This window comes from Lactuca sativa, chromosome 8 (genome assembly GCF_002870075.4).
Source record: "Lactuca sativa cultivar Salinas chromosome 8, Lsat_Salinas_v11, whole genome shotgun sequence".
NCBI lineage: Eukaryota > Viridiplantae > Streptophyta > Magnoliopsida > Asterales > Asteraceae > Lactuca > Lactuca sativa.
Window position 1 is genome coordinate 73,529,561 of NC_056630.2, and position 14,275 is coordinate 73,543,835.

Genomic DNA, 14,275 nt, shown 5'->3' on the forward strand with positions numbered 1-14,275 from the left:
AGCGACTGAAGAACCCAGTCAACAGCCAGCTCCTCACAGACAACAGATCCTAACATTCTTAACCTATCAATGTGTGACTTCATCTCTAGGACATGTGCACACACCGACTTTCCTTCTTCAAGTTTACTTGCCAAAAGGGCTTGAGTTAGCTTGAACTTTTCAAGCCTTCGAACTTGTGGGTTAGGGAGAATATTGGAGGAGGTGGAGGAAGTGAAGTATGATCTCTTTTTCCTCGATCGAATCGTGGAATATCATCTTCATGTGGAAAGCTTGTTCCACGGGATTTGGGAATACCATAGTTGTCATACTTTGACATCTACAAAACGGGAGAAAACACATTCAAGTTAGTTGATTGATTGAGTCCTTAATAAATCACCTAAATGAGATACTAAGGCTAGGACCCAACACAATATTCTACAACTTGGGAGAGGGATGCTGTAACCCAAATTGCAGAACATTTGAAGGTAAGTGAATGACGATTCACTAATTTTCCACCATGAAAAACGAAAAAACAGATTAAGTTTTAAATGCTTTGAAAACTACTAGATCCTTTGAGATTCATTGAACTTTTCAATGACATGTTTAAATCTCGATATGCCCCTCGATTTGTGACTGGGATGCCGAGGATCACAAAACAGGGTGTGAATAACCATGCAAACTTACATGGTGCCCCCACATGTTACAATCACCTATTCGATGTGTCGGTTAACCACACACGCTCTACCGAACTATGACAAACATTGAGTCACCCTTTGCTACCTTTTCTTAGAACCATTTAGTGTGTCGGTTAACCACACACGCTCCACTAACGTCTTCGCAAGAGTACAAAGTGTAATATCATGGAATTACATCACTTCATTTTTGCCTAAAGTAACTAAGATTGGGAATTTTGTAAAAGCATTTAGTTACTTTTGTACTTCATTATACTTATAATGGAAGGTTTCTGTCCTATCCTACCTGTTCGGCTAACGACCCTCCACTAGTCAAGAGTGCGGTGGGTAAGATTGGATACCCATTCAATCGCCATTTTATAGGCAATTTCCTTAAGCACCCCTTATAGACCAACTTCGTGAATGAGGCCTACTAACGGTAAGACTGACTTTTACTCATACGTATAATATTATACTTTTAATGTTATATATAGTATAGGGTGTATTTTACACTTTTAAAATACTAGATGGTCTAATTTAATAAATTATACTTTTAATTTAATTAAATGTAAACCAAAACATTATGGATTTATTAAATCTCTTTTAATTATACACTTTAATTAATTAATAAAACCATAAGGGTGTGATTTGAACTTTTCAAAACAATACTAGGGTTTTAGAATTTAACATTTCTAAATTAAACTTTTAATCAACTTTTAAATTCCAAAACTTGAGGGCAAGTTTTGAAACATTTCAAAACATTAGGGTTTAACTTATTTAAATTTCAAAAACAAAACTTTTAAGTTGAAATTTAAACTATAAAACCTAAAGGGATTAATTTGAAACTTTTCCAAACTTTGTCAAGAATATTCTAGGTCACATAATTCAAATAAGGCAATTAACAATTAATTGGTGGTTATCTAATTAGATCTAGTTCAAATTCTTGAAAGATAATGATCAAATAATTCAAATAATTTAACATTTATCAAATAAGGTAACAATTATCTAATTAGATGACCAAAATCTTTTATTTTGACAAATATAATCATAAGGAATCAATAAAATTCATATTTTATTAATTTTAAACAATTATGGCAATTATCCTAAGTCAAAATAGGTAAAAATCCCAAAAATCCGCCTAACTGATGCTCGAACTCGCCGAGTCCACATTGGAACTCGCTGAGTTCATCAGTCAGGGGACCAAAATTTTTTGCAACAAGAATGAATATACTAGGCATCAATACAATAGAAACCAATCAAGGCTCTGATACCACTGATGGGTTTTACTCATAAGAACATCCTATGTGCTCATGCAAACCCTAATGCTTGGATCTAGGTTTCTCCATTGTACATGCAATTCATTCAAGACTTTAAACCCTAGATCTAGCATACAATTAATCATATTAACTTATGAATGGGGTTTAGATCTTACCTTGATTGTTATGTAGTAATAACAATCTCAAATCCTCCTTGTTATGACTTTAGAAAGCTTAGAGTCACAAATGTCACTCCTCTAATGGTTCACAAACACCAAGAGCAAGAGGATGAAGAATAAGGAGAGAGGAGGCTGCCAAAAACATGTGGAAACCGTAAGGAACAAGTTCACCACATTTTTGAGTCTCAAGGGTCCTTTAAATAGTGAGGCTATTAGGGTTATCTAACAAGGAAATCCTAATTTGGATACTTAGGCCCTAAGCAACCCATAGACTCCCTCCTTAGAGGCCTAGGATGATTTCTAATGGGTTTCCCCATACAATTCGTCCACCCCTCTAATATGGAGTCCATTAGCCCAATATTCAACTATCACACAAATGACAGTTCTAGTCCCTTAAGTTTAATTAATGTCTTTTAGCCACAAACTTAATTCTTATTAATTCTTGACTAATATTAATTAAACAATATGATTTCTCCTTTAATATATTATTCTTATAATATATTAATAAATCATAATTAATCCTCTCTCTCTATAATTCATCCTATCAAGTTGCTTTGGTGAAGGCAACCCAAAATGACCATGCACCATCGGGTCAAGTACATACCAAAATAGTTATGAACTTAGACACTAATCCAACAAGTAGATCTAATGAATTTAGGGTTTCTTCACCCTCTTTTAAGTTGAGTTATGAAGTATGTGAAGTCCCTTTGAGGCTTAGACATCAGATCTGGACCTTGAGAGGTCCAGAGAGTCCCATGATCCCAGCTTTATGCAGTCACATAAGAGGATTGAGCCTAAAACATCATTAAGAAGGTCATTTTGTCAAATATAGCTAGATATGTGATGCATGAGCATAAAGGCTGGACCTTTACATGACTTTTGGATGCTAGGAGGTTGGATCTATAAGCTAGAGTCACATATCTGATCTCAGGTGGCTGAATGAGAAATCCGATGGGGCCAACTCGCAGAGTCCATGGAATGACTCGATGAGTCGTAACGGGTGTAACCTAGTAGCCTGGACCCAATGTTAACTCATCGAGTTGGGAGTCAACTCTGTGAGCTGAGTGAACCCTAGGAAGAACATGGAGAATACGAGTGGACTCGGCAAGTCACAGGTGTGCACTCGGCGAGTCAGGTCGAGCTTGGCTGTTGACTCGGTCTGGTTTTCTATTAACTTCCTGGGTGAGACACTAAGGGGCAGGCGGGACCAAGGAGGGGTAAAATAGACTTTTACCCATCCTGAGGGTAAAAAAGGGAAAAGAGGATTTAAGGAGTAAATGAGTAATAAGGCGAATAATGATCGAGATGCTTGTCTAATGTGTAGGCGGAGGCTAGTCCAGGGTTTTCGAGTGCTGTCTATTACCTACTAGCCATCAGGTGAGTCTTCTCACTATACTTTACATGGAATGGTAACTATGTGTGACCGGAAGGTCTTATGTGTATGTATGAGTTATGAGACTTTATGGGATATGTGACCAAAAGGTCTTATGTATTTATATGAGTTATGTGCCTATATGTGATATGCATATGTTGTATGTTTTGGGACCGGAAGGTGAACAGAGTTAGGGCCGGAAGGCAATCATAGTTTGGGGCCGAAAGGCAAGTCATGGTAGGGCCGGAAGGTCTACAAGAGAGTTTGGGGCCGGAAGGCAAGTCATGGTAGGGCCGGAAGGTCTACCAGAGTTGTGGGACCAAAAGGTCCCATTAAGACACATTAAACGGAAGGTCTTACAGAGCTATAGCCTCGAGTGGCTAATATGTGTATGTGGTATTTTGGGGAACTCACTAAGCTTCCTGCTTACCGTGTTATGTGTTTTAGGTTCTTATCAGGATCGTGGGAAGACGACGGCTTGATTGTACACACAAGAGAAAAGAGTCATGAATGAGGATCCTGGATTTTGATAATTTCTTTTGAAATCTATTTTGAAATATGTTATGACACGACACTTGAGATTTTGAGAATTATTATATGTGATGTTGGTAATTTAAAAAAAAAAGTTGTTTGAAAATTTACGGTGTTACAAACATAATCATGGAACAAAAATCCTTAGTTATATGGTTCGATTTTGAATTAGCTTGAAGATGAAGACCAAACCCTCAAAACATGATTTTGAAATGGTTTGGTTTTCAATAATCTTGTTCGATTTTCACTCATTTGTAGGCTCTCAAGTACATGATTTTGAGCTGGTTTTGTTTTGACCAAGTTCTTGAACGTTGGTTTGCATAGAAAGATCAACATGAGATCAAGCCCGTAGAGCACCACCAACAACTAAAGGGCAAGAATTGACTGATATGGAGTTGTAACAGTAAAATTAGGAAAAAAAATTATTTTTCTTTTTTAGTAGGTAAAATAATATTTTAATTTCAAGGGACATAGAATATTCAAAAATTAAATTACGGACCAAATAAAATCAAAACTAAAAATTAATTGGCAACAACGTAATTAGATTTTGTTAATGAAAAAATAAAGATGAAAAAACACAAAATATAAAGTGTTTTATAATAATAATAATAATAATAATAATAATAATAATAATAATAATAATAATGAACAAACTACTAAAAAAATATCATGGATAAAATTATCATTTTGGAAATTGATTATATTTTGTTAAATTTAACAACCGAGGACCAAAATCTTTATGAAACATGAAGATAAGGACCAAAAACTGCGACCTGGGTTATGTTAGGACCAAAACCTTAAAGAAGAAAAAGATAAATTGAGGGACCAAAATTGTAATGTACTCTTCATATAAGTACTTCCCCATACACTTTCTAGAACTCAGATGGAATAAGTCAACGATAGAGGAAAGATACCGATCTACTCAAATTGATCCAAGTTGAAAGAGAAATTAAGGAAGGAATTCTGCCCGAAATTGAAATATAAGCTTGCAAAGTGAAGAGCTTAGAAAGGGCGTCTGCTAAAAGTTTGGTGCTGCTGGGAATTTGAGGTACGTTCCCTAAACTGATAACTTGATGAACTATAAGTTATCTAGAAAGAAGTGGAAGTGTTAAGTCGTTAATGAAGTTTTATATAATTTATTAAGTAAAAAAATAATAATAATTATCATGAGTTCAGAATTTTCGATCAGGAATGTGAGAAACGTATTTTGACCTAATTTAGTCAACGTTGTGAAGTTTTAAAATTAGTGTGGTTAGATGATCAAAATAAGCAATTTGTGAAGTTAATACGCTGCTGTGTAAGTTATAAACGAATGGAATTTGGAGGTAAATGAGCCAATTGATGTGTGTATGTGTTGTCGACACAAAAGGAAAATAACAGGTGGATTCGTCCATTCTGCGCTGATGTGTTTTGTTGAGCAAATCCAAGTACGCTTGGCATTATTTGACTAACTTTTTTAAACAGGGTACGAGTTATACAATGGTAAATGAAGACTAGATAATGATTATGAGTGTGAATTTTAGTTCATGGTATGGTTTTGAAAGTTGTAATGTAGTTACTTATAGTGAAGAGATCTTGAAGGCTATAAGTGTCCTTTGTCCTAGGAGAGATAAACATATCCCTTGCTGTCCAAAGATAATGACAAAGTGGCATATGTGTAAAATTAGAGTAAATTACACGGATAGCCCCTGTGATTTGAAGTAATTTTTAATACTTAATTAATTTTTTTTTTTTAAACTTGGATCGTCCTTAGTCCCTACAATTTGATTTTGTTACACACTTGGTCCTGCTATACGTAAAAAGACTATATTACCCAACTTTGTTTTATTTTTTAATTTGTTATTTATCTTTTAAAAAAATATTTAGTAAATAAGTTGGTCCCCACCATCATATACCTCACAGTCACTACTCACTAGTCTTTCGTACATATTCAAGGCAAAACCACCGACCGAAAAATTGACGTCTCCGGTGATGCCATCTCCACCGGCAATACTCTCCGACGATATCAAGTCCACCATAAGATCTGATCTGGTGTTTGAAACGTTGAATGCTTGATAACCTTGACAGACATAAGTTAATCTTAGAACCCCTAATTCTTAATCTCTGTTTCATGAAATTACTGCAATGGATGCAGAAGAACATGTTAATCAAGTAACAGAAGTGCTGGTATAGTGAAAAGGGCATTTGGATTCCGATTATACTTTGAAGAAGCGGTAGACAGATGTTAAGGGGGTGGTAAACTATACAGGCTAGAGGAACAAAATGGGGGAAGGAATATATGTCGATATTTGATATAAAGCATTGGATTGTAAGCGGCTAATCATGCTGGGAATATATGTCTCAATAGATTCATAAACGAAAAATATTGTTAAGGTTGGATTTTGAGTACATTTTCGGAAAGCTTGTGAAGGCATTGCTAGTGAATTGAACTAAGGTTTGAGTTGTGAAAAGACTAACTCGTATCACCTAAATAATTCATGTCTCTCTTTTGAATTATAACTTGTATTATACTTTCAATGGGGTTCATATGAGATTTTCTATATGGTAACCTGTTACTTCAATTATGAGTTCTAACAAGGTTTTCTACATGCATGATACCAGGTTTTATTGGAAACTCACAGCACTCTCTCTATATAAAGTTCATTTCATTGAGGTGCTGAAACCACATGCATTGTATCTCAACAAGTCAACACATCAATGGCATCTTCATCATCATCTTCTCCTTCTTCTCAATCTTGGAAGTACGATGTCTTTCTTAGCTTTAGAGGAGAAGATACTCGTAAGACTTTTGTTGATCATCTCTACTTTGCTCTTGAACAACAAGGGTTATACACGTACAAGGACGATAAAACGCTTCCTCGGGGTGAATCGATTGGTCCAGCCCTTATGAAGGCTATAGAAGAATCCCAGATTGCTGTCATCATATTCTCTGAAAATTATGCAGATTCTTCATGGTGCTTAGATGAACTTGTATGTATTATGAAGTGCAAAGATACAAAAGGCCAAAGTGTTATGCCCATATTTTATCATGTGGATCCCTCTGAAGTGCGAAAACAAATACGAATATATGGAGAGGCATTTGCCAAACATGAGTTGGAGAACTACAAGAAGGTTGAATCTTGGAGAAAAGCACTTGTGGATGCAAGTAACATTTCTGGATGGGAAACCAAGCAAGTTGCTAACGGGTAATTTTCTTCTTTTTCTTTTTTGCACTTTTTATGCTTAAGATATGTGTGATCACAAGACTTTACTTGCACCTTATAAGCTTTTTATATGAATGTTTTAATTATTTTTCATGATATTGATGACCTTGATAAACAGAGGCTTTGACTAGGTCACTTGAATTAAAGTAGACATTGTCACATGCTGAGGCTATTTAGCTTCTTGGTATACATGCATAAGCATAACTATTGAGATGCTTCTACTAGATTTGGTTTCTTATGCTACTGGGCTATCATTGACACTTGACTTTAGGCTCCTTTGTGTATGACAAATATGAGAATGAGTTATAATGGATCTCACTAAGGTCTAATTTTGATTTTTTACCTCAAATTGAGCTACAGCCATAAATCCATCTTGCTTTTACCTTTTCATGGTTGAAACAATTCGATGTTCCCCAAGAAAATTTTTATATGACAACATTATGGGGTTGGTCCCTGAGGTTTGCCAAAACATGCTGATTTAGTACAACTATCTAAGCGTCTACGCGGTTGGTCCCTATGGTTTCATTTTTTGCCTGCTTGGTCCTTAACCCCTATAAAAGACCTTTTTTTACCCCTTTTAATTTATTTTAGACTTATCTTTTATTTAATAATAATATGTTTAGAAATTTATTCAGATAATAATTTATTTTTGTTCATCAACACACACACACACACACACTCAAGAGCTGAAGAACATACACTCCAGATTTCTAGGTTTAATCTTCAACACACACTCAAGAACGTACACTCCAAATTTTTGGGTTTGATCTTCAACACATACATTCCAAATTTCTGGGTTTGTTTTTCAACACAGACTCACACTCCAAATTTATGGGTTTGATCTTCAACACACACACACTCCAAATTTCTGGGTATGAATAACAAATGTATTAAAAATCAAAATTTCTACATTGAAATCTCTCTTCCCTATCAAGAAAAAGATCCAAAAACCGTCCAGTTGGGTTCTTTCCAGTGGTTGGAAATTGAGTTCAAAACTGTTTCTTGATAAATTAAAAACTAGACACAAAGTTCAACAAAGAATTTTGGAAATGAAGGAAAAAAAAGTTTCTGCAAATCTATTTCCTTTTTTTTTTCTACACAAAGTACTATATATGAAGATCTATAGACCAATACTATGTGAAGGGTTTGAAATCCTAGCTGGCCGCTTCCTCAAACTATCTTCCACCGATGTCTGTGGCTCGTTCATGGCTGCACCCTTGACCTTGAGCTTTGGTGGATCTGTAGAAAGTGAGGTGAGAGATGAAGCTGCTGCCTTCGGTAGTCTTCATGGTTGAAATCTTTTTGTGGGAAAAGTGTGGGCGGCGGAGAAGATGAAGGAAAGAAAAATAGGGGGAGCATTGAAGGTGAGTGAGTGGGAGAGAGATCTGCGCAACGGAGAAGATGAAGGCGGAGATTGAGATCTGGAAAGAGGCCGGCGATGTGGATGTTGAAGGCGGCACTGAGGTGGTGGTGGTGGGTGGTGGTTCTCAAAAATGAAAAGAGAAAAAGGATGAAGGTGATGGGTTTAGGGTTAAGGTTAGATGAGAGGACATTTTCTAACAATTAAAAGATCATTTTAGAATTAAAAACAAAAAATAAAAATTAATAAAAAAATTAAACAGGTGTAAAATAGTAATTTCAGATCAGTTATGAAGAAAATGAACCCACAAGGACAAACCACATAAGAAATAAATCCATAAGGACTAAACACGTAGCGACCTAGATAGTTGTACTGAAGTAATCCTTATATTGACAAACCACAGGGACCAACCATGTAAGTAGGAATCCTTTTTCATTATTTAATGGAGCATGAAACAGATTATCTCTTTTGTCAATATGGACAGATGCTAATTATCTTTGTATATCTATTATGTAGGCATGAAGCAAAGTGTATCAAAGAAATTGTTGACACAATTTCGCATAGGCTGCATTTAGTAACTCAAAGTGCAAATGAAAACCTGGTTGGAATAGAGGCTCGCATGCAAAATCTGAAATCAAAGTTACAAATTGGGTCAGGTGGGGTGCGCATGATTGGAATATGGGGGGTTGGGGGTGGTGGTAAGACTACTCTTGCATCTTCTGTATATAGTGAAATCTATCTCCACTTTGATGGTTCTTGCTTTGTTGAAAACATTCGAGAGGAATCAAGCAAGTATGGTTTGGCAAAAATGCAAGAAAAAATTCTTTCAAATGTGTTGAAACAAAAAGAAGTTGAAGTACCAAGAGTTGACGAAGGAAGACGCATGATAAAGGGCAAGCTGTGCCATAGAAAGGTCTTGATAGTTCTTGATGATGTTAATCAGCTTGAGCAACTAAGAGCGTTAGCCGGATCACATGATTGGTTCGGTGAAGGAAGCCGAATTATAATAACAACTAGAGATGAGCATGTAGTATTAACTACTACGCCCAGAGTAGACTTGATACATAAAATTAGCTTGTTAAACGATGATGAGGCTATGGAGCTCTTTTCCAAGTATGCACCTCAGGGTCACAAGCGTGTAGAAGATTATGAGCTGCTTTCGGAAGATGTGGTTTTTTATGCTGGTGGGCTCCCTTTAGCACTTACAACTCTCGGTTCCAGTCTGTGTGACAAAGACATTAATGAATGGAAGAGTGCATTAGCCAGACTGAAAGAGATTCCAAATGATGATATTTTGGAAACGCTAAAAATCAGCTTTGATGGACTTACAAAGCTTGAGAAAGATTTGTTCCTAGATATTGCATGTTTTTTTAGGAAGAAGGACAAAGATAAGGCAATGAAGACGCTTGATGCTTGTGGTCTACATCCTGTGATAGGAGTAAAGGTGTTGATTCAAAAGGCTCTCATAACTATTTCACGAAATGGAGAGTTTGATATGCATGATCTGGTGCAAGAAATGGCACACTACATTGTTAGAGGGGAATACCCCAAGAATCCCGAGAAACATAGTAGAGTTTGGAAGACTGAAGATGTTCTAAGAATATGTGCCCTGGATGCAACGATGGTAATGGTTAAGCTAGCTTTTCGTGATATATGCATGTTTGAACAAACACTTTTAACTCAACCCTTGCATCATTTTGGTCCCTTGGTCACAGGAACTTGACATGATTGAAGCAATAAGGCTTGATTGTAATAGTCATGATATATCACAATTGCTTCCTCCGATTGGTGCAAACATGAAAAACCTTCGATGGATTGACTGGAGATGTGATCTTGCAAGTCCGTTTCCTACCAAATTTTCACCATGGAAGCTTTGTTGTCTAAGATTGGATGGCATCTCACAGAAACAGATTTGGGAGGGTTATAAGGTAATGCATATTGTTTATCTAATTAAAGGATGAAATGAAAGAAATTTAGGTGATGAGTCATAGACCTGACTAAATTTAGGAGCAAATTATAAGTAGTTATATGGATATGAGCACAATAGTTATGTCGTCGATTATTGATGTCATAAAACAACATCATTTGTAGTAAACCTCTATTTTCTAATAATGCTTTCTGTTTTCTAACCTGATTTTGTTTTAACTTTTATATACAATGAGTTGTTATATATGGATAGTCTTCTTTTTTATTAAGAAATATTAGATTTTCAGGAACAAATGTGATGTATGACTTGTAAGCTCCACATAACTTCTTGTACACATTGATAACCATCCCCTAGTCCAAGTTGTTTCCTGTGTCATTCGACACGAACGGCTAAACTTAGAAATAAAATTAACAAGAAGCACATGTATGCATAGAATAAATACCATATACGACTAGATTTTACTGTACTCTAACGATCATTAGACTTTTATCTAGAGAAGTATATTATTTCTTACATATTGGTTGATTTCATTAATATTTCTCATGCGACTAGAAAAAGTTCTACAAGAGAGTCTGTGGTGATGATATACAAATGTGAATGTTGAGGTGGCAACTCGAGCTCTTTTTTTTTTTTTTTTTTTTTTCTTTTTTTTAATGAAACTAAATACTATATTATTATTCAGGGAATGTCACTACAAATCTATGTTTTTTACTGGTTTTTGCCATTTTTGACTTGTTTGCACTTGTATGCAACAGCATCTGCCGAATTTGAAAATCATGAAACTTGCTCGTTTGAAAAACCTAATCATGACACCAGATTTTGGTGGACTTCCAAATCTTGAAATATTCAATCTTCGTAAATGCCCATGTTTAGAAGAGATTGATCCATCGATTGGACATTTGAAAAGGCTTGTCTCCGTATCTATAGAAGATTGTAGGAGACTTAAGATGTTTCCACCCATTACCCAACTAGAGAAACTCGATACCCTTACATTCTCATTTTGCCCCAAGCTTTTTACATTCACAGAGATCGAACAAAAGAACATTAAAAGCTTACCACATCTTCATTTGGATGATAGTGAGGACGAAGTTGCATCCTATATAGAATCCGGTACAAAAAAATTTGTTACTTGGTTGACATGTTTCAACAATCTTGGTGGTGATACAGAAGTTGAAAAACCACTAGAGGATCCCATTGATGTAGAATGTTGTTTAAAGGAATCATGTTTACCTCACACGAGAGGGTTACAATTTTTCCATACAGGCTTAACAAAGTTGAATCTCAGGCACTGCCATCTAAGAGACGAGTACATTGGCTCTGCTGTTTGGGAGTTGCCTAACTTGCAAGAACTCAATCTAAAACAAAATAAATTTTCTCGATTAAATTTTAGTCGCTTGCAACTTCCTCGGCTCAAATGGCTCAACGTGTCAGAGTGCAAAAGCCTTGTAGAATTGTCAGAGCTGCCATCAAGTATAGCTGCTGTTAAGGCGGATGATTGTGAATCACTTGAAAGCTTTGGAGATATTTCAAACTGCAAATTGTTGTGGAAAGTCTCACTCTTTGGGAAGAATAAACTTTGTGGCGACATATTACTAAACTCCATGCTCCAGGTTTGGCTTTTAAATTTAATTCTTTATTATATAAACCCAACTAAATAAGAATCATAACTGAATGTATTTTCAATGGCAGGGAAATGCTTTTGAAAATCACTTTATCAGTGCTGTTGTTAAACATCAGATGATTCCAAAGGAGTGGTTTGTAGATAGGCTGTTTACCGAGAACACACATACACTGCATCTTCCACATGATTGGAACAGTAACTATTGTGGGTTTTTAATACGCGTTGTCACGGACATGAAATCTCCACGTATTAGTATAATCATCAAGCAGGAGGTAGAAGAAGTAGGTTTTCGATCTGAAATTTGGCAGGAGCCTGATGAATATAATGAAATGACATTCATAGGATATGTTTCGTTTCATTCATTGAGGAACACCACATTATTGACTTCATCACACAATATCATTTCATTTTCCATACAAAATATGTTTGGGTGTTCAGCTTACAAGAGTTATGTTGGTGCTGAGCTAGTTCCTAGGAAAGTAAAGGGTGATCAGGCGTTTGCAACAACAGATTGCTCAGAATTTTGGGATGATGAACGTAAACATGGAAATACGTTTACGATCAAACGTGATTCAAACACTTCTATCAATATTTTATGGAAGCCTAGCCACACCTTATCTCCGTATGGGTATCCGTATCCATATATGTATCCCTATCCACATCCAAACGGCAAGTACTACTATCAGGTATGTGGATTATTTCTTTTGTTCTGTTCTCATTAAATAATCAGTAGTAAAGTTTATTCTTGTGAATAACAAAGTCTAGAAAAATGACATTTTCATGGTCTCTCTTGTTTCCCACTATCCCCTTGATAATTCTATCATTATGATTAGGTAAATGTGACACGAATCACTGTAGTCTCAATGTCTTAGTGATCTGTTTATAAGTTTGTGATTTTTTACAGACACTTATGAGTTTTCCCCACTCTCACCCTACTTCCGCTTCTACTGAATCGTCTTTTAGGATTGATTTGCTATTTTTGTTCAGTTTTGACTTTTGAGTCTTATGTCATGTAATGGTTTCTTTTACCATCAGTTAGCTTTTTCGCATCGACAGTTTTGCTTTGCAAAATGAACAAAATCCTTTGGGTCGTTTTGATTGTGGGATTGTTTTTGTCAGATTTGGAATATTTCAGGGGATTTGGGATCAGAAAGATTTGAAATATGTGATGTATTTGATTGTTAGAATTTCCAAATCCTACCAACTCATGTCAACCATCTGTTTTCCAAAACGCATGGGTTTTTCAGTTCTTTTACACACCCCTAGGTTTTGGAATGGAATTGAAATCTGTTCTTTTGTAAATTCTTGGGTGGTTTCTAAATGTGCCAACGGATCTGTCATGTATATATGGTAGATGACAAAATTTTCCTTCTTTCATATTTTAAAATAGTTAGTTATATAAATAATTATAAATATAATGAAATTACTAATTTTGGTGTACTGTTTCTATACCAAAACTTCTTTAGATGCTTAAAACATTTAACTCTTTACATATGCAATTCCAACATACAATTAATAGTTTTGATAATTGATTCTTTACATATACCATTCCAACATTCAATGGGATATTCCAAAAAAAAATGTTTGCTATCTTTAAGTCATATTTCTGGTACATAAGCTGAAGTCAAATGAAGAAAAATCGAAATCAAAATCACTTCTGAACCTAGATATTACAGAGAGGAAAAACACGTGTCTATATCTGCAGAAGAAAGCCTAAAACTATGCTGCAAAATGAGATTAAACTCATGCTTTTTAGCCTCTTTTATTTTCATCCTTGAGTAAGCTCTCATTGTTGCTTGTTATTACTTTGTATTCAGCTGGAAGAAGATAAGTCTTCTTGTGTAATCTGTTGAGGTCCTGAAAGATAGTGGAAGTGTACAAGAAAAGATGCAGTATGTACATGTATATTGGAGTACTTTTCAAGAACTCATGTGAGAAATGGTCAATGTACAGGAAATGATGCAGTAGGTACATGTGTACAGGGTGGCTTTTGGATTGGTGATATATAAGGATCACCGATCAAAATCAGTGGCAATCCGCACACTGTTGAGCTGATGAGATTTGTTTATGATTGTGCATGAGAATGGATGTCCATATATTGTGATGACATGACTTATTTGTTCATATTTCACCTATTTATCCGGTCATATTTTAGTTGGTTGTCAAATTTGTATCA

At 35.5% G+C, this 14,275-nt stretch overlaps 1 protein-coding gene across 2 annotated transcripts; it reads left to right on the plus strand.

The window, feature by feature from the left end:
* Positions 1 to 4,875: 4,875 nt before the first annotated feature.
* Positions 4,876 to 14,275, plus strand: LOC111900589 (disease resistance protein RUN1). 2 transcript variants are annotated; one of them, XM_042897783.2, is made up of 8 exons: positions 4,876 to 5,036; positions 6,123 to 6,422; positions 6,590 to 7,173; positions 9,068 to 10,175; positions 10,267 to 10,479; positions 11,234 to 12,088; positions 12,168 to 12,785; positions 13,917 to 14,275. In XM_042897783.2, the coding sequence occupies exons 3-8, from the start codon at positions 6,686 to 6,688 to the stop codon at positions 13,950 to 13,952; spliced, it is 3,318 nt and encodes a 1,105-aa protein (XP_042753717.1). In that variant the 5' UTR covers positions 4,876 to 5,036; positions 6,123 to 6,422; positions 6,590 to 6,685; the 3' UTR covers positions 13,953 to 14,275. The 2 variants fall into 2 exon arrangements, with proteins under 2 accessions (XP_042753717.1, XP_023752239.1); XM_023896471.3 differs by lacking the exon at positions 6,123 to 6,422.